The sequence below is a fragment of the Streptopelia decaocto genome (assembly GCF_964273445.1).
Source record: "Streptopelia decaocto genome assembly, chromosome: 6".
NCBI classification, from domain to species: Eukaryota; Metazoa; Chordata; class Aves; order Columbiformes; family Columbidae; genus Streptopelia; species Streptopelia decaocto.
The window spans coordinates 24,323,912-24,350,624 of NC_138660.1; the positions used below are offsets into that span (position 1 = coordinate 24,323,912).

The 26,713-nt window shown below is 45.2% G+C and overlaps 2 protein-coding genes across 11 annotated transcripts in view; both read right to left on the minus strand.

The window, feature by feature from the left end:
* The window catches only part of INPP5D (inositol polyphosphate-5-phosphatase D), a 58,049-nt gene extending 36,977 nt beyond the window's left edge, over positions 1 to 21,072 (minus strand). For all 4 annotated transcript variants that reach the window (XM_082057290.1, XM_082057289.1, XM_082057288.1 and 1 more), the window contains exons 1-6: positions 21,041 to 21,072; positions 17,883 to 17,986; positions 17,270 to 17,346; positions 16,909 to 16,962; positions 14,327 to 14,558; positions 9,483 to 9,546 (exon numbers count right to left, since the gene is read on the minus strand). In XM_082057290.1, coding sequence (XP_081913416.1) covers positions 9,483 to 9,546; positions 14,327 to 14,460 — 198 coding nt within the window. In that variant the 5' untranslated portion in view covers positions 14,461 to 14,558; positions 16,909 to 16,962; positions 17,270 to 17,346; positions 17,883 to 17,986; positions 21,041 to 21,072. The remainder of the gene's footprint in view (positions 1 to 9,482; positions 9,547 to 14,326; positions 14,559 to 16,908; positions 16,963 to 17,269; positions 17,347 to 17,882; positions 17,987 to 21,040) is intronic.
* NEU2 (neuraminidase 2) overlaps positions 19,485 to 26,713 on the minus strand; it is a 32,978-nt gene continuing 25,749 nt past the window's right edge. For 4 of the 7 annotated variants that reach the window (XM_082057293.1, XM_082057298.1, XM_082057295.1 and 1 more), the window contains 2 exons: positions 22,289 to 22,493; positions 19,485 to 20,574 (listed from right to left, as the gene is read on the minus strand). In XM_082057293.1, coding sequence (XP_081913419.1) covers positions 19,636 to 20,574; positions 22,289 to 22,493 — 1,144 coding nt within the window. In that variant the 3' untranslated portion in view covers positions 19,485 to 19,635. Of the gene's footprint in view, positions 20,575 to 22,288; positions 22,494 to 23,589; positions 24,236 to 26,713 lie in introns of those variants that run through there. The other 3 variants (XM_082057296.1, XM_082057299.1, XM_082057297.1) reach the window with 3 other exon arrangements.

The following is a 26,713-nucleotide window of genomic DNA, read 5'->3' on the forward strand; positions in this document are numbered from 1 at the left end:
ATCCACAGTTATCTGGAAATTTTAATTCAGGCTTAACAGTTTGCTAATGCAGAGCAACCCCAGCCTATAGAGAGCTTTGCTAGACTCCAAGCATAGGGTTTGCTGAACCCAGCTATGCTGGTGTTATTTTTTAAAATTCTGGAAAATGAGATCTTTAGAGCCATGGGATGGAATAGGAGAAAGGAACAGGAGAAGTGAACCGACCTAGACTTTCGGAGGAGAACCAAGATGGAAAACGCTGTCAGAAGTTACAAATTGCAGACCAGAGAAGTCAGAGAGCCGAGCAAAGACCTGGGAACAGCCGAAAGCTGTGTTCATTCTCCGAGGGACTCTGAAATGACTGAACCTGAACTATTTTTGCTAAAGTCTGTTTCATTTCCCTAAACCATTTTTTTCATTTGAAATCAAGTCGTACATGCTTTGCATTTCTGCAGCACTCTGAAAGCTAAAGGATTCTACATTTCTTTTAAAACTTCACGAAACAGCTTCAACTACCAAAAGGTAAATTTGAAAAGCATTAGTGGAGCAAACCTCATTTACGTAAAACAAGTACAACCAGGACAACGCTTTAAATTGAACAAGTTGTTATTTAAAGGTGATCATATAATTATATTTTATATTTGTATCAGTAATAAGCTGCAAGCACAGGTAGTGTCTATCGGTCCTGTTCCCTAAGGCTGCCGAGCAGATTGAGGGAGCAAGGTCTACCTGGAGCCCAAGTATTGTGACCTGGGCGAGCTCCATCTCTGCACAGGGTACGCAGCCTGCAACGACACATCTCACCAGCAAACCACGATACCTCTCTTGAGAAAAAAAGGATATCACCCTGCTAGTAACAAAAGCTGAGATTATTTTGTACAGATGGTGATATTTGCCGTAAGACTCAGCGTAAACAAACTGAATAGCAATGTTTTCTAAGGCTCACCCCTATCTTAAATCATCAGGACAAAACCTCATATAGTACCAACATTATATTAGTTTTTCTTTCTTTGAGAAAACAACTCAAGACTTGCCTGAAAATGAGTGCTTTTCTCTGTGACCTATTATGCCTCAAAGCACAGAAGCAATAAAACACAGTGCTTCATTACCACCCAGATGAAAGAGAAATAATCTGTTGTCTCCCTGAATACTTTACCTTCAATTATGAAGCTTCATTAGAAGTCTTCAGATACACAAAATATTAAAAGGATAAGAGAAGGAAATGGTTTAAACACTGTGTGACTTGTAATATTAAAGCTAACATCCATTGAATTACTGAAAAATGAGAATACTTTTTTGTTGATAATGTTGGTTGTGTAAGTTTTCAACTATTTTTGCTCATCCGCCAGGAGAGATTTAGAATTTCAGGAAAGTTTTCATTTTGCTAGTCCTGGAAATGTCGCAGTGTGTTTTTCCAAGGTGCTCATCTCACTTAGGATTATACATGTGGCCTCACAAGCACAGACTGGAGGCTAATTTGAAAAGTGCATTTAAAAAAACCCAAACAAACAACAAACATTCTTATAGCTTTCAGCCCATCAGCAGAGGTCACTACACCTTCCTTTAAAATGCGCCCACAGAAAGGGTTCATTTGGAATGGAAATGTCTGCAGGGCAGTGAGGGGAGAGCAAGAACTTCCTAAAGTGTATTTGCTGCTGGAGAAGGTGTTTCTGTGCCAGAGGAGGCCAAGGCTCCCACCACCTCCCAGCCGCTCACTCCTGTCCCCGGCCAAAGTCTCTGCCCCACTTCTGTGCCAGGAGGACACTCAAAGTATTTTGCAACGCCTGCAAGTTGCTTTTGTACATTCAGTGAGGATTGCCTATCTGCAATTTTCGGTTGTTTAAGCATGATGAAGGTTTTATGACATAACACATTATATTTATTGAAAGGCAAACTGTAAGAAAAATTGATGACATTCTTCGGCATTTCACAATACAGATAAAAGGAAAAGGGATTTTACTTCATGGCATGCATTAGCTTTCAAATACCTGATTTCATTATTTGAAGCCTGAAAAACAAAATTAAAATATCACTTTAACCTGATTTAAGCCACCTTCTCTGAAATTTTTTTGAATATTTTCAGGAAACTGGAAACATTCTGGAAGGGTTCAAATTAGACAAAAGCTGGATATGGTTTGTTTGTATGAAGAATTTTTTATATTGAGAGATTCAGTAGCAGGAGTTTGAATGTTTCAGGAAACACCTAGTTCTCTTATTAAATGCTGCTTCTTTCAGTTTTTCAAAACCTGTAAAATGCATTATGTTTATTCCTACCTCAGATGCAAAAGCAGGAAAAAAAACATTTTCCTTGTATAAACAGGTTTGGATAGTTTGCAGATACACGAAACACACAGATTTTGCTACCCTGACTGCAAATTACTTTCAGTCCTATGTGTAAAGACTGTCAAGAGTATTACAAACTGATTTACATCAACATTAAATTATACTGCAAAGTGTTCCAATTGGCATATCTACCATTTTCAGTAATAAAATGAAGCTTAATATAGCTAAATTATGTATTTGTGCACACTAGAAATGTGTTTCCCTAACCATGTTTTGAGATATTGCTCCTAAGTATTATCTGGTTGTCCACTTGTCCCTTGTTTCTATCCAAGAAAAGCAATCACCCTAATTACACCTCAGCCCTTCAGTGCCAAGCACAGCAAGCTTTCTGTGGAATTAAATGGGAAATCAATTTCATCCTCAGCATTAACTTTTCTTGAAATTTACTATTATGCATAAAATCCACTTCCCCACAGAGGCTCTGCACACCGGTGAGCTCTCAACTCTTCAGTGGGGTCCCCAACTCCAAAGCTTTACTGGGACCACCAGTGTCACTGTAAGGACTGGGCTGTACCTCCTGGCTCTTTCCCTTCCCCTTGGTGACCCCTCTGTGTGTCCTACTGAAATACACAAGTGCCATTTCCTAGTGGGAATGTTTTGGTCAGATATAGACAGATCTGAGGCAAATCATAAAAACTTTACTACAGAAAAGCTTTCCTTGGCCACAGGTGTCACAGCAGCACAGCAAATAGGGATCACAATGCATTATCATAGAGAAGGTCAAAAACTTTGCATCTGTCTGCAAAGGGCTCACAAAGGACTTGGTACAGTGTGTGCCACAGCCAGACACTGACGCTGGTGACAGCCGCGGTGACACCAGGAATGCAGGAACTGACCTAAACGCACACTCTTATCAGATCCCACCGGCAGGATGGGCAGCCCTGTGTCTGCGCCCTGAGAGCAGGTTAGCACCGGATGAAGCTTTTAAGTCGAGCTCCACCCTGGAGGACTCAGAACCAGAACAAATTCTGCTCAAGGCTGGGACAATCCTCCCAATTGGCTGCCGTGAACAAGCAGCCCTCTCGCTGTACGTCTTGAGCATCCCAGGACAGAGGATTTTGACTTTCCTGGCACATTTAGCCAAGCCACATGCAGACAGAGTACAAATCTAGATGTTTTCCCCTAAACGTATTTCTAAAGTGGCAAGGGAGTATTTACAGAGTATTTTTCGGCTCTCCTACCTTCTGGGAGCCAGTGCTGCAAGTACACTGGCAACCTACAGCTTGGGCAGCAGTTGCTGCAGTGAGTCACGGCTGTCGGCCCGCTTTCTAACTGCTCACATCACACCATTTGTTTCCTGTTGCACACAGCCTCCTAACAGACTAGAAAAAGTTACCAGGAAAAAAAAAAAAAAAAAGCTAGATGTTCACTCAATGTAAAACAGTGCCGCACATCTGTAATTTTCACTGAAGTCAGCAAAACCTGCAAGTACATAGGGTCCAACCCTCCCTCTGCAACAAACGGTGAGTATAAACATAAGTCATTTTTAATTAGCCTTTTGCAGCAATTGTGGATTTCAGCACAGGCACAAGAAGCAGTGCTCGTGCTCACAGCAACGATGATCTGGCACCAGAACTAAAAAAGGAACATTTCCCGCATTTACCCACGGAGCAGAGCGCAGGGCGATGCAGGCACACGCCTGTGTGCTGTCAAGGAGCCGGGCAGCTGGGACAGCCCGAGCAGGCCAAGCGGAAAGAAAAAGGCAGGCAGGAACTTTTAAAGTACTAATGTTTTCCATACCACAACACAGTCTCTTGCAGAGCGTGAGAAGAAGGCAGCTTTTCACAATTCCTTCTCACAACAAGGTAATTCAGAGAAATTGCTGAACTCTTGAGTTGATCAAACAGTTTTGCTCAAAGCAAAATACAAAAATGTTTATTAAAAACATGAAGGGGATTGGAGCATGTGCTATGCAAGGCACGGTCTTCATTCAACCCTTCTGCCCCCCAATTAATTTAAAAATAAAAACGAAATTTTAAAAAGGTGAAAAGTTCAAAATTGCTTATCTGGACTTTTTCAAAAGGATGATCCAGCTTTTCCACCTGAAATAACATTTTTCCTCAACATCCTGGCAACAGCTTCTGAAAAGCTCAAAATAAAACCGAAACGTTTCACCTGAATGCATTTTTTTACATTTTCCAGGTTGCTTGAAAATGTGAAGTGGTTCCTACTGCTGCTCGAGCCAAGCTCTATTTCTGCCCTCTCCCACGCAGCAGCCAAAAGATGCAAACACCATTCGAGGCTTTGTGTGTGACTGAAGCCTCGCTCTTTGGCAGTGTGCAACATTTCAAGGCAGGTATTTCACTTGAGACAAGAGCTCCGACAGTGGCATGAATGGGAGAGCAAACTTAAGGGTCATACAAGATAAATAAAACAGGTTGGCAAGAAGAAGGCAAGAGCACCCTTACCATATGGAAGCAGCAGTGGTTGGCAAGGCCTGAGCCCTGGGGTGGTGGACACGTGTGTCTGGTTCAACTTCTGGGTTGCAGAATGGGAATGTTTCGTGACTGAGCTAAAGCATCAGGTCATGCCCATGGAAAAGCACGGGAAGGCTGTGCCTGCCTCCAACTCAGAGGCCAGATTGTGCCACACAGCACAGGAGTGTACAGCACACGATTATGGTATCTGTCTATGGCACTGAGCTACCAAAAACCTGCTATGCAGATGCCCCAGTTTCTTAAGGAGACTCCACCTTCTGGAACAAGCCAAAGCCATTCCCAAAACTATTTACTAGGTTGACTCTGTCTCAAGTGGCTTTAGCAAAGGCTTCTTTGGTGACAGCCCTGTTTGTGCAACACTGACATTTGTCAATCAGGATATCTGCCCTCAGTCCTCACACAGAGTGGTGAAGAGGCAAGGGCTTGATCCTGGAAACGACCTGTAAAGTGTTATCTGATTGACTAGGAGCATAAACTAAGATGCAATCTCGCTGACACGGAGAAACGACTGATTGCGCTGCAGCCCGATTGCCAAACAGCTGTCAGATAACACAGGCTGTGAGCTCCTATTTGAGATGAACCAGAAATCTAGAGAAATCAAACTGCACAGGGTTTTAGAGACACTTCCAACATGACCCTATACCAATACATATTTACTGACCAGCCAACTCCAGTGTCTTCTTCCTTCTCACCCCCTCTTTCAAGCATCCTCACTCACTAGGCAGGTTATACTCTTGCTGGTGAGCTTTTAAAACTGGAGTATATAAAAGGCAATACAGGGTAAAGCATTAGGCAAAGGCAGTACCACAGTTTTTCAATAGCAGCTTTTGAGAGTCAGCTGTAATAGGGATCCCATTACCCGACTGCAGCCCGCCAAGTCTGGCAGTCCGAGGAGTTCTCTGGGCTATTCAGGCAGCAGAGACGGGACCTGCTAAGGACAATTTGCCCATTCAGGTCACAAACCTGTTTCTTCCCCACTGACTACAGAGACACGACTCAGCTTTGACTACGTGACAGCTTTGACCACATATTGAAGACGAAGGGGTATGAATACTGATACACCGCACACATCTTCTGATCCAGTGAAAGTCAGCAAGGGACAGCTATTTAAAATTATTTTTGGTAACCCAATCCTCCTTAACAGACTAGGACTGAGTTCCCCATTTGTAAAATGGGAACAAGAGCACTTCCCCTTGTTGAGGAAATGCTAAGATCACAAGGAATTGAGATTGTGCAGTGATGAGGGTCATGCTGACCCCTCGGCTAGTTGTATAACTGAGACACATTAAGCGACAGTGTAGGAAAGTTTTACCTGCTATTAATCTGGATGGCAAGAGCTGAACTTAGAAAGAGTTTTAGTGGCTTTAGTTTAGTGTTTAGTTTGAACTTGTGATTCTCAAGGACTCCTTTGCTGCTCTGACCCTCTTTGTGCAAATATAGAATAATTTTGGCTGGAAGAGACTCTCAAGATCGGGATTACACTCAGCTAGTCCCCAAACTTTCAACAACTTTGCATTAATTATGACTCCCCATTTGAGCAAGGGAAAAATCGCATTTCTTTTTATAGAGAAGAAAGCTGATTTCCAGCCTCCTGGATCTCTGAGTAACTACATTTTTTGCTCTCATCCTGCCTCAGCTTCTCACTTCTCCATGTTTTACTACAGTGAGAGTCTGCAGGATAACACAGATGACTAACTGTTCTCAGCCTAAGGACAAAGATCCCTACTTCTTGTTACAGTGCTGTGCTTCCTGTGGCCTGGTGTGCTTTGGGGGGATACCAGTTTGATGCCAGATATGGCAGGTGAGAGGGGCTCCTGACTATGGTAACTGCTGTAGAGCTGCTGCAGATGCAGAAACCCAATGGCAGGTTATACAGCACGCCACAAAATGTCGGAAGGACATATGCAAATATTTTTTTCTTCAGCCTGAATGCAAAAATATGCACCTCCTTTTCTGCCACTTGTACTTGAACTTGTTAATTTAACCATGGAAAAAAATGACAGTGTCATTCCATTAGTGCCAGAACAGGCTCTGCATAAAAAACCCTGAAATCTACTCTCCAAGACTCAAAGGAAAGTGAAGCAACTTGCAGCTTTAAAGGTGAAAGAACTCCACAGAGTGGCAGAGGGAGAGCTGTCACGTCACAAGCGCTGTGTATGTATCTGTGATACCACACGTCTTCTGAACCTGCTGTCACCATGAAAAACACCTGACAGACGACAGCCCAGATCTGGGCAGGAAGACAACTCTGTTGGCTTCGGGGAGGAGCACCATGCAGGCAAAAAAGGGCTCACTGCACCATCAGGGCCCATATTTGTAACTAATACAGGCTAATCTCAGGATTTTGTACTGAAATTTTACTATGTCTTTTTAATTTATTTTTAAGCCCAGAAATGAGAAGTACCTACTGATTGCTATAATAATTTAACATCTGATCTAATTCCATAGGACTAGTAGACCCCTTTTTAATGAGAATCAAGACTCCTTCCTATTCAACAGCTTTTACATCCTTGCACAGGAGAACTATTATTTCAAAAAATCCGATTTTTTAATGCATGTGAAATAGTTTTTGTTTTATGCAAAAGTCAACAGCCAAGCAATCGAGCCTGGCCCAGCTGGAACAACGCACCAAGAGCAGCAGTCAACAACATGAAAGTTTTCTGCTCTGAGCCTCAATTACAGCTCTGATTGCATCTCTGTCTCCCCAGAAGCAGCCAGCCCCCTTCTCCTGCCGCTCCCACAGAACTGGAATAAAGCAGAGCAAAACAGGAGGTGGTGTGTCTTCAAAACATGAGTTAACAACACACTTTATTTAGCCTGCTCCTGATATCCAACCTACAGCTCCTGGCAACTCAGCACACCGAGGTATTCCACCACGGTCCCTCTGCATCCCACAGCATGTAAATGAAAGAAATCCCTCACAATCACAACAACCATCCCAAGAGAATCTTACAAATCGGTTTGCGTTTACTTCTAGTAGATCGTATTTCCTTAACAGATCTAGTAGATTTCAAAAGGTTTAATTCAGAAAAATCCCCTGGAGCCCTAATAACACTGTCTGGATCCAGCAGTAGTCCAGTAATCCCTCCCCAGAGAGGATGAAGACATCTCAGCAGCTGTCCTCAGTACTATAAATAATGATAAATGCCGTATCACGTTCTGGGCACCTATCTTACCATCACAACACATCATGATACCAGCATGATATGCCAAAAGACATTATTCAGGACAATAAGGCTGAGATACATCAGATGATGGGGAAAAATTGTGCATTACTACACACAGCCTGCAGCATACGGTGCAGAGCCAGATCAGAATGACAGGTTATTCACTCCAGCTGAGTGCTGGCGCCACACCAGCAGACCGCAGAGCCTGCGCAGGTTCCTCCGCACAGCGTTGTCCACTGCCCTGGGAACATGGATTAACTTTGGTGACGTGCCACAGTAACACATATAGCGCCAGGTCAGGTCTGGCATAGTGTCCAGCTGCCAGTTCCTTCACAGAAAGAGAAGTGCTATGGCAAGGCAGAGATATCTCAACAAATCTGGGGAAAACAGCTGAAGCTTGTGACACCAACTGGGACAGCACACTGATGCTGGTGGCTGTCCCTGGGCACACAGCCCTCTGGAGCATGGCACTGAGAGCCTGGAACTTGCCTTGGTGGTAATACAGCTGTGTCTGTGCAGAGCTGCAGCTGAGTGGGGCTCCTAAGAACAGCCTGAGCCACCCAAAAGTGGCTCTTGAGGGAGCCAGGCTGGGTGTGTGCAACCAGGACACACAATCCAAAATCCTTATCAACAGCCCACAGATAAGTCAGCACTCGACTGTCCTCACTAACCTGATCACCCTGGTTTCAGATATAGTGCAGATCTTGAAGAAAAACTGCTGCCCCTGAAGCACATCTGGAAATACCTAAGTAACACGGTGCATGTGAGCTGTGAGTGCACGTGGAGTTGGCAGAAATCTGTATTTCTAGTGTGGGAAGCTAATTGTCATCTGAACTAGGAAGGAACAAACGTAGACCCACTCTGAATAGCAGGGCAGACTGCAGTAGCGTGGGCATTTCCATTTCATTTTCCAGGGAATGCCCATGCAGCCCTGGCTGTGCTGAGAGGACAGGCATGCTGCAGCTCCCACTGCCCACTGGTAAAGCCCTGCCCACTTCTTGGGGCTATAAGAAACCATGCCTCCCTCCCCAGCCCAAGTTTCATGATCTATATTGAGAAAAACAGGGCTGAGAGGTGGTACAGGAAGCAGAAGTGGTTTGTTTAGGATCCTAAAGCAGAATAGGAATAAACACAAGGTCTGAAACTCCTGCCCTCAAGCCTGGTACTTTCTGGATCCTGAGACCACAACTCAATTTACATGCTCTGGGTGCAGGTAAATTGTGATGCAATGTTGGACTGAAAAGATTCATGATGTACTGATGAGAAGCTGGCTTCAGAGGGAAAGGTATTCCCTAGGCGGAGGTTCTCAGTTGTATAAAACATGGCAGTGCCACCAAATGGAGGGCACACATGTTAAGGAGTGTGGTGACAGCCTTAGCAGCGGATCGGAGACTAAAATCTCCAAAGTGGTAGACTGGAGACTAGCACTGTGCTGCCTGGGGGCATTCGTTTAACTCATTGGATCCTTTTTCTCTTGGTGTTGGAACTACTTTGAAAAAAAGCAGTGAGCTTAGGTGCATCTTTGTGGGACCGAATGGCACACGGCATGACTTACCTGGACAATTAGCTTATTTTCTTTATCGGGCAGAATTCTGTACGTATAAACGCAATTTCGGTACCTGGAACAGATCAGAGGAGATATGGTTAGGCCATCTCCAGAAAGGAATTGCACTGTGCCACTCTTTCCCATAACAAAAGGTACTGGAAGATCCCGAGACACATAGATGGCTGCATGCACAAGGGTTTTCAACATTTCTCTTCCTTTCTTTCCCTGAAGCATGTGAACCAACACAAACCTGAAGTGCACCTGGTCACTGAGATGTTTGCAGATGTCACTGCAGCAAGTGATATCAGCATCAGCCTCAGAGTGAGTTATTCAACTCTTCTTCTGACCAGAAAGAAAGAAAACAGCAAATGGCTCTAGTTGCCAGTAGAATGGGTGTCTCAGAAAGGAATGAAAAAGCAGAAATCCAAAAGACACGGGGCCAAAATCAGCAATGAATGAGTAAATTAAAGGACTAGTATGTGCATTGACTTGTACTCAAAAAAACCCAAATAATCTATTTCAGCTATATCACAGTAAGACAGCTAATTGCTAGGCACATTTTCATGCACAAATCCCAAACAACAGCCTAAATGAAAACCCACCTTTCTATCCTAGAGCGGACGCCCACTGTACATGTACATCTGTAGGTCAGCCATAGTGAACATTTTGTCCCAGCTAAATTCAGTTAGCTTCTTATTTAATAGGGTATGGAGGAGTCTTTTGCCCAGTGGAGAGCCACATTAATGCAGATGAGCCCAAGGGAAGCCTGAGCGGACCTGTAAGGTGGTAAGCATGACCTTCCTCAGCAGCTGCTGAGCTTTGTGGAGCTTGCCCGAGAAGTGTTGACTAAAAAAAAATATATATATATATATATATTTTTTTTTTTACTTTTCTCCCAAGTGAATGACAGATTGATCAACTCTTTTAAGTCACCTGCAAAGCACTCTGTTATAACATACAATATGGCCTTGAGCCAGCAAACAATGCTGGTTTCAATCCCTTCCTCTGAAAGAAAAAATGGAATCCACTCTAAGAGCTTCCTTGGCTGTAACACAAACACTGCGTTACCTGTTGAATCATCATGAAATGAGGACTGCAGTCAGCCCCCCAGCTGGGGTGATCAGGCAGGTCAATAAAACATACTAATCTCTTTTACAATTACGTTGTGAGTCGATTCATCGTATGCCTTTCAGAATCACTCCATGCAGGAGAGACACAGATTTCTATGATTTTAGAAACCCTTATACAAGGAGTCACAAAGGGCAATTGGAGATGAAAAGAAATTACCCATAAATCATAGCTTAGTTTTTCCAGGGCGTTTGGAGGATTTTGTCATGTATTCACATGAACCTGTATCTTTTGATGTCATTCATGCAAAGGACACAGAAGAACTAGAACTGCTCCCAGAGCTCAGTACCACTTCACTAAGCAACATAAGACTATTTCGCAGGCACCTATTCATTCACATATCTGAGGATCTGGTGCAGAGCTGGAAGTCACAGACTGGATCCCCAGCTGCTCTGGATTGCCACAGCACAGGTCAACCAACACCAGATGAGGACATGCCCCAAGGAAGGGCATTGGTTTTGGTTTTATCTGTCAATGCAGTTCTCTTACACCATTTCCTCCTGCTGATATGCAAACAGGGCTAAGCAGAACTGCTTATGCAGCTGATGAGAGAAAATTTGTGTGTGTGGAGATTATTAAACTGATAAGCAAACCAGCTCAATGGCTCTTGCGTCACAAAAGGACCCTCCTCATTACCTTCACAGAAAATGCCCCATCATACAGGTCTTACGAGGCTGCTGTCGTAGCACTTGTAAAGAGGTTTAAGCTGGGGAGAGGTAAGATCAGTGGAAGAGCAGGGAAAGAAGGGCTGTTGGCTGAGACAGGAGCAGGGAGGAGCACTTCCTAGGATTAAAAGCAGGAATCCCCTTTAGCAGTCCCCCAATTTAGTGCACGTGAATGGAGAAGACTGGGACTTTTGCTCCATTTCTACCTTTAAGCTTTCTCTTCACATCATCCTATCAAGTTACATGGTCCCAACTACCGTCACATTCCAGGTCCTCCCTAAGAACTGGTTTGAGCTCAAAATTACTCAACCACTGACTGTACAAGGTGTAAATATAGCATCGGAAGTGCTGTTAATCCTGCAGTCATTCACACATGAACCACCAACAGAAGATCCCCTGGAGGAACGATACCAGCTCAGGTGCAGCACACTCTGAACACTAAGTGAGCGCTTTATGATTTCAGGATCCAGGCGCATCTCTCCAGGTAAGTTAAAGAGCCCAATTCTTGTCAATGAACTGGCAGATCAAATGATCCAGGCACAGAGAAAGGAGGAGGAAAATGGCTTTGCTTCTTGCCTTTTTGGGGCAGTGGAGCAGAGGACAGTGGTGCAAGGGGTGGAGCATTCTCTCTCTATTTGCTGTTTCAGCTCACTGCTAAAAGAAATGCTGCTGCTGCTCCAAGTTTCACAAAAAAGGCCCTGCAAGCACACCTCCCTTGTCTATGTTTATACAAACCCTATTTTCCTAAAGCAGCTCTTCAAGAAAATCACTATTTCATCCTATAATAACTGCTTTTGCTGGATTTTGACTGATCTGTCCAATAAATATTATAGTTTTGTATAATAGAATATGATGATTCTTTTTCAGAGAAAATTTCATGTTTTTTCGTTTTCCTTATCTATACGCAGTTGACATTTTCTCACTTTCAAAATAATTCTCCTTTTGTGAAAACGTTTTGTAGTCAGGCTTTCAATTCTCAGCTCTCTTCTCTCATTCTCTGTCTCCAGCCTCCCTGTTTTTCAAACAGAAGTGACTGAAAAGCTCAAACTTCAAGTGCCTTCCAGTCAATAACACAGCTGAAACTGATACATCTCTGAGGAGGTTTCCAGCTTCAGCAAAGCTGCCCATTTTGTCAAGATGACATTCAGAGGGAAAGACACATTCACCAACTTTAATCCTTTATCTTCACGAACTAACTGAAAACTAGTGTAAGCTGAAACGTTGACAGAAGTTTGTGTGACTTGTCTCAGACTGTAATTAATGCCAGACCTTCCACCACAGATCCAGCTGCTCTTGGCTGACGGGGCTGGGTGCTCCCCATTTTTTTAATCAAGCCATTCATGTCAGCCACCTCAGAATGGATTTAAGAACCTTTGGCTCCCGGTTCAGAAAATCCTGGTCATTATATTGTGTCTATTTCCTGATCCCATGTCTCTCAAGTCACAAAAGGCTTTCAAAGTTGGCTGCGTAAACATTTACAATGGAAAAACTTATGCAAATGTGTTTTAGTAGACATTTTTACAGCACCTTCCCTTTCTATAATCCCCACCATCACTCCACAAAAACATTTTGTGGTTACAAGGCAAATCAAATGGGTCATACTAAAAACACTCAATGGAAGCAGTCTGAGTAAAATGTTCCCTGACTTGCAACTTGGGCCCTCAGCCCATGCTACATGATTGCACCTCCTTCCTCCTGCTTGTCCTGGCTATTCTTCTGCAGCCGCCCCTCTTTCTCTGCTCCCTCCAGCTCTTCCCCACGTTACAACAAACATCTCAACAGGCAGGCACAGAGGCTCTCTGTGCTTTGTGAACACCCCCACTACTCAGGCACCGATCTCTGACAGTCCAACACCTACACTTGCAGGGCAGTCACCCAGCCCCACGCTTTTCTGCAGATGAATCCTCTGCAGCAGACTGTGCTCTCACCAGACGTCTGACCTCAGAGACAAGCAGTTAGACCAGAGTTATAAATGGCAGCAACCCTTTACCACTCTAAGAAATACACTTTCAGAAAGAAACTACACTGAGAAACCTGCTTGTAATTTAATGTGGGGTAAGGATTAAATAAGTTGTAGTAACCTGCTGCACAACAGCAGCAAGGAAGATCTGACAGGCAGAGAGCAACTGTCGTATCTTTCTGTAATACAAAGTCAAATGCCTCAGACATCACCTACTGACTTCAATCTCCTCTTGCCCTACACTCCTGCCTGTGGGAATAACACCTGCCCCTCACAAACCCAGGGCAGGAGGCCTTGCTCTCGAGTTCCCAGCCCTACACCAGAACTGGGGGGCCAGGGTTGCCAGCACTTCTCTCCCTCTTTCCCACATGATCCATATTAACAATGCAGGTAGAATCACTGCTGTGCCAGGTGTATCATGCACAGCTCCAGGAGCTACTTCAAGCCATTTGCTGTGTGGGACACAGCATTGTACAGGGTGCTTCAAAAAGACAGACCCAGTATATTACAATTACACAAAAATTTACAAACAGTTTAATGAGTTATCAAGTTTTAGCAACCTTTTTATAAATGCTCTATGTTCTCTCCACCTGCGGCACAGAGAACATCAAGATGATAGTTTGTGGTTGCAGAGATAGAATGTTTTCAAATTGGATCCATCTTTTTGAAACACCCTGTACAAGCAGGTGGGTCAAACACACACTGAACCAGAGCAAGAAAAGTGCCTGGGAGGGTACCAAGCTCAGTACTTGAATTGTTAAATGTAAATACCTGACCCAAGTTGTTAACAGGCCCAAAGAGGTCAAGAGGTTATTTTCTCTCAGAGCAGAGTTGCGGTATCTTTGATTATTCTCTCCTTTTGAATCAGGGGTGACAGTAGCGTGAGCAACACAGTGTTTGTTCAGCCTGACCCTGCTCCCAACCCATCCCTACCCGGTGGTCAGGCAGGTGAAACCAGCCACGCTCTGCTGTGGGCTGCACTGTCCTGGTGGGTACAGTGGCTCTTTGCCCCTGTGCTGGTGAGGATAGAGGGGGTAACACCCTGCACAAGCGGGGACAAAAGTGTCCGCGTGAAGCACAAGGTTGAAAGCTGTACTTACAGCACGCAGAGGGCATACGCCGAAGGGATGGACTCGCTGGCCCGCACGAGGAAGCTGCCATCCTTGCCTACTTTGGAGAGCAGGTCCTCGGCTCTGGAGCGGGTAATGTTGCCGTGGTACCAGCACTGATCCATCGCTGGAGCTGGAGGGAACCCGAATGCCAGTGCAGGGGCTGCCAGAGCTGGCTGTGTGTCTGTGTGTAACGATCAGGCAGGCTCAGCTCACCAGCTTCCTGTTTCAATAGCGCAGAGAGGGAAAGGAAACTCAGCCGCGGACAACTTCCTCAACTCAAACAGCTCAGAGAGCGACTGTGACATGTTCCTGCAGCCCCCGCTCTGCCTCTTCATGCTGCGGCTGAAGTGGCTCACAAGCCTGTGTTCCCTGCCTTTCCCTTCATGTCCTAATACTCTGTATCAAAAAGTCCAAGCCAGGAATCCCTTCTGCTCCCCCACTGACCCAGTCCTCCAGGCTTTGGTGGCCTGTTGTCCCATTTACGATTGCTTGCCAGACCCTTTCTGTTTCCATCCTTTTCCCGTCTGTCTGTCCTACATGCTACAGGTCTCCATGGGGAAAAAATAAATCCCAGACTGATGAGAAACACACCGTGCATTAGGATACTCAGCACTGATTGTCCCATTCCTGCCTTGTCTACTGTCACATCATCTTTAAAGAACTGAAAAAAAATTACCCCAGCATGTTTCCATGCACAGAAGCAGAATTAGAGGCTGATTTGCTCTGGGGATTTCTGACCAAAGCTCACTGTCAGCTACTGTGAGATGAATTCAAAGACCTTTCCTATCCTAAATCCCCAAAGGTGGGATGGAGCAAAGCCATTTCTGGCAACCTGCGTCAGAGAGGGGAGAACTGGAGCTTTCGCTTCCCTTTTTCTTTGCCTGTACATCTGTCCCTTGTCTGTGCTGTGTGGCATGCTCGGTGCTATGTCTCCAAGGCAGGGCAACAAAGGGCACATTCGCAGCAAGCGAGGACATTGCTACAGGGGCACTGCCTGCACAGCAAAGTTGTTTGCCTACCGTGTACCTCCAACCACTCTGCCTTTGCAAGCAGCACTTCTGCACACACCTAAAAGCAGCAGCCAAGCTGGGACTCTGCCTGGGACTCAGTGTACAGAGCGGGAGTCCCCACGGAAAGCACAGACACTTGCCCTATGCAACCCTCACCTCCCAGAGCCAGGACAAGTGCTGGAACTGCGGGACGTGGATCACGTACGGAGAGCTGTTCCTGTACCCAGCCTGGGCAGCAAGGCAGGGGAGAGCAGCCTATCACCGAACTGGGAGAGATTCAAATTTGTGGATACAGAAAGGGAGAGTGAACCAGTACAGCCCAGTATTAACCCCTGCCTGCCTCCTTGGTGCTGTTATCCAGACATCTGCTCAGCAACGACCAGCCTAATCTCTGCTGTTGACATAAAACTGTGGGGACCAGCAATTCAGAATTGTGTGGCCAGCACAGGGCCCAGCTAAAAGGGCAGAACTGCAACATGCAGGGTTTCCTGTCCGCGCTGAGCGAGCACTGTCTGCAGGCCGAAATTAGATCTGCTGGACCTGCTCTTCAGCTTCACACAGATCTACACAGGGCTTTGGGAGACGAACTCCGACAGGTTCAGGTGCCTAAATGGAGTCAGATGATGAGGTCGTGAAGTGGCTCTGCATGCACAGCAGCTGTAAGCTCTTGCAGGCCACAGAATGGTTACAAAGTCTATTCTCCCTACTGAGAAGAGTATCTGCATATGGCAAAGGGACTGTGCAGCTCTTGGCAGTCCTGCCTGACCATAGCCTGCTGTTAGCCTGACCTGTACCAGCTCCTTGGGATTTCTGACTCTTACAGTAGCTTTTCTGGAGCACAGCTGCAGCGGGAAGCAGAACAGCACTGAATGTTAAGCCACTGCTTGACCTCACAGTGCTCTCCATGCAGCGGACCCACGTGTCAATGCAGAGTGGACAGAGCTGCTGCTCAACATGAGTTTTGCTGGAATTAATCTGTGTTTTGGAGAGCTTCTCCTGAACTATTGGAAGTTAACACAAGGTAACAAAGAGGTACAAACCCCAGTCAGGCAATTGAGGCTGATTAGCTGAATACTTAACGCTCAACTCCTATCCATCCTGCCATCAACTTTGTTTTTTAGCAAGCTGTTACTTCCTTAAAATATGTGAATTCTCAATCCAGCCACACACAACTCCTTGAGTTGGAGACATAAACATGGGGATGGGATTCAAACATGAGCAGTCGTGGCAATAAGATGTGCAAGCTAGTTTCTGTGCATACCTCTTCATCCCAAAGTTCTCACAGTACAGCTCCAGCTGCTCAAAAGGTGAATCCCAATCCCCTGACATAAACAGCTCTGAGATGCCTAATGGCTCATTCGCAACCTGCCTGAAGAGGAAATGGTGTCTGTTCTACTTCTCATGGCGCTGGCATGTGAACTCTGCAGCACTGGAGAAAGACCGATCCCTGCATGGTCAGCACATGCACACATGCGCATCCTGAACCACCTGATTCCCAGAGGACAGCAGCAACTTCTGTCCCACAGAGAGACAAGAGGCTGTTCTGCAGCAGATACTTACACTGTTCGTTTTCTTTCCGTTCATGCCTGTGTCAGAGAAGACTGGTGAGTAGATCTGAGGAAGAAGAGATTAGAGAAGTTATCTAGAGGGGAGCTGAAGCGTTTGCTGTAGAGGGGGAGTTACATGCAAGGTGATACAGTGACACTGCAGATGTAGCCAGCACAGCCCTCAGGTTTCCACAAGGAATAGGCTGTGCTTCAAATAGTCTACACTGTCGTCCCATGGGTGGGACAAAGCACTGTGTAAGAGCTGCCCTCGTAAAACAAAACAATAATGGGTACCTCTGTCAGACAAATCCAACCCAGACTCAACAGAAGCTTTCAGCTAACTGCAGCAGCAGCAGTATTTCATTTAAACTTACCTGAGAGAATGAGGCCAGAGACAAAGAACTGGGACACATTTTGATGCTGGCTAATCAAAAGTTGCAGTCCAGGCAGTCTATGGACAAAGCAGACATTATTTTACCCCACATTAGAGTATTATCCCAAGGTGTCTCTCAGATGCTGCAACAAACGCTTTATCTAAACTGGGTTTGCTACAGATGTCTAGGTAGTATTGTACCAGCTGCCTGTGGACTCACCAGCCCATCCAGGACCAATAGATAAATACGGTCTGTAGCATCACTCAAGATGCACATTGGTCACTCAAATTCCCCACATATACCCAGGCTGTGCAGTGCATCAGGAAGGGCACTGCCAGGCTTGGTCAGACAAAAAGTTCTCTAATATGCATTTTCATGTCATGAAACAAGTACTTCAATAGCATGCCTGACAAGGAAAGTTAAGTCTCTAGGACAGCAGCCAGCTTTGCTGAAGTCTAAATATAACATTCCCTCATTAGGCATCAGTAACAGGCTACTGGCCACAAAGGTGTATTTAGACTCTAGCCTACATATAAAGAGCACATGAGTAATACCCACAAAGTACAGGTTAGCTGAGCTCCTGTGTGCTATTCCAGCCCAGCACGTTACTAACCTGCTGCTTGGGAAAGGCTTAGCAAATTACAGGTGTATTCATGAAGGCCATGAGATCTCTTCACTCCCTTGGTACTTGCAACCTCCATGTGCCCTGAAACAAACCTAGACAGTGAGAAAAGTCAGGGCTCCTTCTCCCGCTGCCACTGAAAGCTAAATAAAAGGCAAGGGTGGGAACATTGAGCAAGCAGAGACTTGAAGACCTGAACAGTGACAGCACAAAGGATCCTACGGGACCTGTTAGTGCTCCCCAAAGGGGATACATTCTGAGAGCACTCTTGAAAAGCGGGTATTTTTCTTTACCAATAGAGCAAACAAACGTAATTTCCTTGGAGCTGTTCCACATGTGCACACACACAGAATGCAGCACCCAGCAAAAAAGCACAGGCTGGTTCATAAAGCAGAATTTTGTCCAGAGGCATGGGTAAAGCTCCCAGCTCCATCTGCTCTGACGTGTCTCCCTTGGTACCCATTCATTTCTGGTCACTCCCCTTGTTTAGTCACAGAATAATGTCTCCTTTCAAATCACACTGTAGCCTCAGAATAGTCTCTCTCACCAAAACTGGGGCTGTTTCTTTCAGAAACCTGCTGAAAATCTGTCTATGTTGGAAAGCCTTCCAGCTGGAGCACTGTCATGCTGCTCTGGGCTTGGTCAGGTCCTTTTCCCCTGACACTTGTGCCTTTGCAATTTGCTGGCAGGGGGACAATGTTATTTGTTTTTGCTCATTGCACATTGCTCATATGCCAATAATGTTCTAATAATAGCAGCCATGCTTTCAAGACACTGGGTTGTCAGCAATAAGAGCGGTTGGTTTTGGATCATAGTTTAGTGCTTGTGTTAGACCAGCAAGTATTTCCCCTCCTGACTATAAATTGGGAGCTCCCTCTGCAGACCTGTCCTGATCCTGCAGGTTCGACACAAGCAAAAATGCCTTTTCTGCCACTTGCCATGTCCCCAGACATGGTGGGGGTCCTGGTGTCCTGCATGGGTCCTACTGTCGCTGCTCAGGGAATAGCTGGAGCACATGACGCTATGGTTTTCTTACACCTTAGCTACTGCAGCTCCTTAGTGCAGTATAAGCAAAAGGGCAAATAAGCAAGAACACACAGCATGGGAAGTGAGAAGCAGGCTAAGCTAGCCAGAAGTCCCTAGGGGGCCTGCGAACTCAGCAAGGCAACTCCAAATCCACTGCAGAAGAGGGCAAGGAATACCCCATGGCATCTCTGAAGTGAGAAGACAGCAAGCCCTAAAACCCAGAGCTGCCAGCAAGTCCTATACTGACTGCAAGAAGCAGCGCACCTCACCAGAGCCTAAGTAGTTTTCTGAAGAAGGTAACTGCAGATACAGGGCAGCAAGCCCAGTGTCCTCTCTAGCACTTTCTCCACAACATACTAAATACAGATCAGCATAAAATCACTGCCCTCTGTCCCCACACAGTCTCTACACTGGCAGCATGCACATCCCTCATCAAGTCAAGGAAACCTCAAGGCAAGAGGTCCTCTGCGAATGTCGTGCTCGTTTTGAGCACATGATGTTTAAGATTGCAGCCAAAGGGAAAGGCAAAGAAGGGAGAACCAGCAACAGAAAACAACGTCAAACATCTTCAGTTTTAGTATGTTTAATAGGCTTCGTAATCTATAGATGCCACAGCCAATGCCAAACTGCGGGTGCAGGAGGGGCACAAAAACCCCCTTTTGCTGAAAGATGAGAAGTGATGGTAAAAAAAGGTGATGCTGATGAAAAGGCTCAAGATTCAGCACTCTGATGGAAAGGCTTGCTTCAAAGTGAACATCACAAAGATCATCTCTTCATATGGTTGCCGGGTCCCATATTCAAAGAGGCAGGAGAACAAGGGTGAGCCATCTGGCCCAAGCCCCATGTACTGCAGATCTGAATAAGCACACCGGCCCTTGAAGAGGATGCTTGGTTTTGTCCAGTCAGACGGATTTAAAGGGCTTTTGTTGAGGTAAATTCCTAAATCTCTTCGACTCTTTGGGTCTGTAGGATGAGAGAAGAGCAACCAACTATCTCGGCATCTGACGTAAGCGGGAGGTGGGAAGGCAATAACACTTCCATGACACCCCGAGGGAGGTTCTACAAGCTTTTCAACCCGCTGGCCTCTCTCAAAGTCCTCCCCATCATCGTAGCTGACAGCCTGGATTCGGGCTCCCCTGCTGCCCCTTGCGTTGCAGTAGACAACCCTCCTGCCACAGCTGTGCACCTCTGCTACCTGGCACTCCACTGTGCCCTCCCCCTCCACAAAGTTCCCCATCTTCCACGTTACCCCGTGGTCGGAGCTGATGAAGCAGAAGGCATGAGGGATGGGTTGTTGGTTAGGGTCCAAGATACGATAGGCATAGGCAGGAATCACAAGGCTCCGGGCCTCGTTGAGCAACTGTAATCCGTGACCTGGCCCCAGGGCAAAAGTAGCCCAGTTTTTGTGCTCGGTGCCAATGGTACCATTGGTGATATCCTGGACATTGCTCCAGGTGCGTCCGTGGTCCATGCTAGTGACGTAGCAGAGACGTACCAGGTTGGTCTTTGTCCTGAGCTGGTGCAGCTCAGAGATCTGTCCTGGGATGGCTATGAAGAACAGGAACAGTTTCCCTGAGACCTCATCGTAAACAGGAGTGGGGTTCATAGATCGGTGGTCTTGCAGCTGTGCACTGGCAATGCTCTCCATGTGCTTCCACTGCCAGGGCCCATGTGAAGGAAGACAAGAATGAAATAGACCATTACAAATAGATCCGTGTTACAGCATAAGGATGCCCAGATAAAACTCACAGAAGAGCATGAGAAGAACAGAAGAGAAGCAAGTTAGTGGATAGAGCAAGAAATGGGAAGACAACATACTGGCATCACCAGATGCAAGTAAAAATTGTTTGGATGACGCAGTGCACATGCACATCCGACTTCACCAGATAGGTGGGTTATGTCCTTGTTAATTTCTATTCACTGAGGAGCTGACAGCTCTCAATCTCAATGCAGCTGGTGTCTGATAACACTCTTCAAAAAACTACAGTAGCTGAATTTTCAGAAATTCTCACAAGCAAATGACACACAGACATGCCCAGTGGTCAAAGTGTGCTAGTACAGTTGCCATGCTGTGTCAGTGCTTCTTAGGAAGTCAGCTAGATAACCAAGCTCTCTTCAGGTACCCTGGATGCTGACAAATTCCTTTCCATTCAGGCTCCTCTTCCTCCACCTTGATCTGTGTGTGAGCGGCTGTCCCAGCCTACACTGAGGCACTTTGCTGGAGCTGACTGTGGGGCTTTACACACTCCGCTGTGGAAATTTGGACCCCACACTATCCAATGAAGAACACAGGTCAGAGAGCCCTGTCATTCTTTTAACTGATTAGTACATAACGCAATCACATTTCTAACACCAACACTGCAACTAGAAAATTATTCCTACGTAGCGTTATTGGTTTGGTAAAAGAAACAGTACTTCCCAGTAAAATTATACTAATTAGGTTTTCCACTCTGACTTGCTGATTACCCTTTGCGGTCATGTCTTATCTTGGTCTATTCAACCAGTATTAACTTTTTTTGAATATTTAATATTTCCGTTTTAAGAAACTCTAGCATGTGAACATCAATTACTAAGTTTATGACCAACTGAGCCCTACTTAAGTGAATTACAGGGGGCTACGCAGGATGTTACCTGAATGGTGTGACACTGCAGGTGCACTCAGAGGCTGCTTCTGCTAGGCAGACTCCAGCTCTTAAGAGTCTATAATCTAAGACAACCAGTCACCAATGAAGGATCAGAATAGAAAAATATAATTACTTTTTTTTTTAAGAGATTAATGCATTTGCAAATGCAGGAAATGATTATAAATAGAGTATCCACCACCCCCAGTCACCCAGCAAGATAACTGTTAATAATAACGGGTAGATGAATAAAGTAGCCAATTCACTGGCACAGACAAACCAGACAACACACTTTTGCGTGGGGAGACTCACTGTTCTCAATTGTTTTTTAGACCAGAAATTAGTTCTAAGAAGATGAATTAAAAAAGAATAGTCACTGATCTCTAACTCACTCCTCCTTATCCCTGTGGGCCTCCCCATTTCTGCCCCTCCTGCACATCTTTGCTGTCGCAACAGGACTTCTGTCCCATCTCTGTATCTGTTCAGCTCCGCAATGATGGGTTAAAGCCCTCCCCAGAAAATCTCCTGGACCTGCCCCACTTCAGTCTCCCCAACAGCTGCCCAACTGTGGGGCTGAATCCCAGCAGTTATAATGATGCACACATTACTTACAGGCAGATTTATCTCCCATTTTTGGGTAGAAGAAGCTGCCTTCTCCCTACAGCGAGAGGGCAAACACATCCAGATGATTTGGGGACAGGGGAGCAGTACAGGTAGGCAGTCTCCCCCATTTTCTCCCCACACTGATACCTGAACATGGTGCGTGATTGGGTTATAAATGCCTCTGCGCATCGCTATTAGCTTGGCATGTTCATCCACCAAATCCTCTCGTTCCTCGGCAAATGCCAGGATGATGCTAAACCGTGGCAGGTAGAGCAGGGCTGGAATTCGATAGCTCCAGGTACCGTTACGAAACAAGGTCTCTTGGTTCAAGACAGGAAATGAAGCCATTTTGCTAGGGTGAAAAAGATAAAACGCATTATATTTTGACCCACCCTTAGCCCTGCAAAATGTGATGGGGCAGATTTTGCCATCCCTACTAGGTGGAACCTCTCCTGCCTTGAAACAAAATTTCTGCTACTTTCAGCTTTGTCTCATTCTTGTGCTTTTCCAAAGAGAACCCACATTACTGTGCTAGCTGGCAACACAGACCAGACTTACCCAGAACAGCCTGCTTGATCTTACTGGAGTGACATAAGGTAAGTACACTAAATACAGTTAATGAAAAAGCTGTCTGTGGTTTGTTATTTCTTTTTAATTAAATTCACAGGCTGGGAGTTTTGTGGGTTTGTAATTTAGAAGATTGTTGATAATCAACCACTATAGTATTTTCCCTCAGAAGACCATTGCTGTATCTCTGCTGATGGTGTTTCCAAAACCCGGTACAGAACTTTTGCTTTGCAAAGTATGAACTTGAAATCCCATATAAACAACATACTGAGGCAATCCCTGACCCCGGCTGTGCCCCCTGTTCAAGGATGGTAAGCAGTAAGCAGGAAAAGAGAAAGAAAGAGAACATTCCTCCCCCAGTAAGATTAAGAACAGTCTGAATGGTGTCCCACTGCATTGGGTGGGACTTCTGGCCAGGCAAAAAAACTCAACATCTGTACAGTGATTTAAAAGCAAAATTAGGGAGGAAGGCAAACATGAGGGGGCATTTAGGGAAGCTGCTTCAGTGTAACTGGTCTGTTTTATCCCCCTCACATGGTCTTTCTTCCTCTCCTCAGACCCCCTCAGCCTTCTGCCCTCTTGCACCAAGCCTCTCCCATGAGCTTATTTACCTTGGTAAAAACCCACTGGCTCAGGGAAATTACGTCTGAACAGAGGGGGAGAAAAAAAAATTTAAAAGGAAAGAAAAAGGATCTCTGACATGATGCACCAGAAACTGAAAGCCTGAATATCCTCTGCTCAGCAGAGAAGGGGGAGAAAAAGAGAAAAAATAAAATAAAATAAATAAAAATCAAGCCTTAGATCTCTGACGCATTGAGTGGGTAGGATGGCAGGGAGAAGATGACAATACAGTATGAGTAAGAAATTCAAATGCCTCCTACCTCAGCTGAGACAAGACTCGCTGTGCTCTTCATTGAGGATTCTCCTATTTACCTAAATCTTGGAAAGCGCTAGAGCAGCTATTGGCCGTGTATTGGATCTGTATGTGTTTGAAGGCTGTCTTGGTAATTCAGGACCAGCTGGAGGCAAACTGAAGATTGCTTATGCAGCTGCAGAGTGCATGTACCTACCTGGAGAATAGTTGCCACTCTTCTACATTACAAGAGAAAATATTATTATTAGCCAGCATGTCTATTAAAACATAGACTTGGTTAACTTTTATTTTAATGTGCTGATCACCAAGTTAGGGCAGCGCAGCTAATTTCAGACAGCACTGTCACATTATGGTCTATCCAGATCCATAGCTAGGCTGCGAGTATTCAAATATTCCTTGCTTTCACCTTCCAGATGCTATAAATATCCATGAGACTTTGGAACTCAGAGCACTGATCAAAAGGATGTCAAATGAACTGTTTTAGCTCAAGCCAGCCATACAGACCTCAGCAAGCCACAGCTCCTTTGCCACTCAGATGCAAAGTGACTGGAGACAGAAGTCTATCTCCAAAGGGTAGCTGCTCCCTCCTCACCGTTGCTGATGATATAGCAGTGTGAGAAAAGGCAGCAGAACTGCTGCTATACGGAAACATTACCAGAATTTGATTGCAGCTATCCAGGCAACAACAAGACCAAAATAGGAAGACCTTCCTAGAGCAACTAACTGTGCTGTTTGCTGCTTACCAGCATGGATGTGGCTATTTATACAGACCAGTCATGGCTGTGTTCTCATGGCTCCTGAAACAGAAGCTCACCAGAGTGCTCCCAGACTATTTAAAGGGAGATTATTTAAAGGGAGATTAGTCAGCCTGTCTAGTGCAGCACAGGTTCCCTAACATTCCTGCTCATGATGCCATTCGGATATTGCCATCCTGCTTCAGGGCAGAGCTAGAAGGAGGAAAAAAAGAAAAAAAAGGACAAAGAAAGAGAGAGAGAGAGAGAGATCAGCGCTGTCCTCCAAAGCCCCCAATACAAAGCGAAGAGATCAGTGTCTGCAGCGCCCAAGTCCCTTCCATATGAGCCTGTCACCAGCAGACATCTCTGCCCATGCTCTCAGCCCCACCACGAGATGCGCAGAGTGGGTGTCACAACACTCTTTTCCTCTTATTGCCAAATGGGGATTGAGGGAAGGCGGGATGTTAAAAGGCTGGGAATAGCTGCCATAGAAACAAGCCTGAGGTTCCTGGACACAGCACCTGCAACTATAATAGAAGAAAATATGAGAACCAAGTGGCTCTTCCATCTATTCAGAGACTAAACAGGGATATGTGTGAATGTATACACTTATACACACATTTGTATATATATACTCCCTACACACAGTGTGGGTATTATGTCTGTATGCATATATATATACAATATGCACTATGTATCCATCTGCAGAGAAACTCTTTTATCCTTTTTTAAACACACTTAAAGTCAGTACTCAGCTCCTTCTACCTTCTCCTTTGTGGATCCTCAAGCAGAGATTGAGTCACAACAGCTTGAGTTTCACACAGAATTGAAAATGGAGAATATTTAAATACGCCTAAAAGTTCTTGAGAGATATATATATAAGCAAAACAGTGCTGTTTTAGTTACTGCTCCAGACAACTGAAAGGAATAGATTTTTCTCTTGACCTCTACCCATTTTTAAAGGCAAAACGACTAGTTACTTATTCCTGAACAAAAGAGAAGTAAAATTAGCGAGTCATTGGCAAGATAGCTACATGAAGAGTGTTCAAAAGCTCATACTCTAGCACTACAGGAATTAAAATCATACACACCCATCCCTCTGAGATTAAATTGCCGAGGGGTGCACGTGTCCATGATGCCACTTTGCTCCCAAGCCCTACTGAAATACCACTGGCTGGCCTGCAAGGAAGAAGAAGGTGGCAGTGGTGCAGCCAGAAGGATCTAAGGACACTGGAAAGACAGAGTTTGTAGACCATGGCAATATCTTTTGAAAGACCAAGAGGTATAACTGAAAAAAAGACAAAGTTCTGGGAACAGAAAGGCTGGAAACACAAGCAGAAGACTAAAGAGCCGTATAAAACCGACAACAATTCTCAGACCTGTATCAATTCACTTGCCTTGGAGAGCAAAGTTAGCTGTACTTCTGTGAGAGAAAGGGGTGAGAAAGGGGAAGCAGAGTTGATGTGGTAATTTTTTTCTAGTAAAAAAAAAGAGGTAGCCAGTAACCTCTTTCCAGAGGACAGAGGTGCTAGTGGGGAGAAGGGCAACTTATCATGCAGCCATTAAGTCAGTATTCCACATGTTGGTATTTACTGGAGTTTTGAATTTATTTCCCAGGCTTATCCTTGAGCAGTGTCCTCTTCAGGGAGATCGACGTTTACCTGGAATTCCTCTCCGAGGGACCATGGAAGCGGCTGCACAGAGATCCCATAGCTCACCTCCAAGCAGAACTGGGCAGATTGGGAGAAAGACGGGCACAATGGAAACCCCTAAGAGAAGCGGTGAGTTAAACTGGAGGAAACCATTACTCATAGTTCACAAGTTATACAGATGTAACGATTTCCAAGGCAGAGACTGTTTCCAGCACACCAGAAGAGTCAAAAGAAATAACAGTTGTCAACAAATGAATCTGTGATGGATCTGATGCCTGGGAGGAGCCCAGGCTGCAGCAAGGGATGGGTGCTGGGAGACACCAGGAGAAGGTACTTGTTCCTTCCACTTCTGTCCTTCAAGGCAGTTCATGTGGACTTGTCTATAGAGCAGGATGAGCCCTTGCATGTTTATTTGCTTTAACCCTCTCCAAGAAAAGTGACTAAAAAGGATAACATTTCCACTGGCCTCAGCTTCTGTAAAAAAACATCCTAAACATGTTCAGGTGCAAGGTGAAATGTCAGTATGTCTTTAAAAACAAACCAGCAGAAATGAGGTAATATCTGAACTCCATCCTTTGGTTCCATCAGAGTGCTCTGCAATCTGTGCAGGAGGCAGCTTGTTCTTGAAGGAATTCAGACAGATCCCAATAAAACAAACCCACCCATTCAGGGAGGCTTTGGGGAGAAAATAAAACCTAAAAAAACCTGAGAGAGTCAAGTGCAAAAACCACCTAAAATTTTGCTT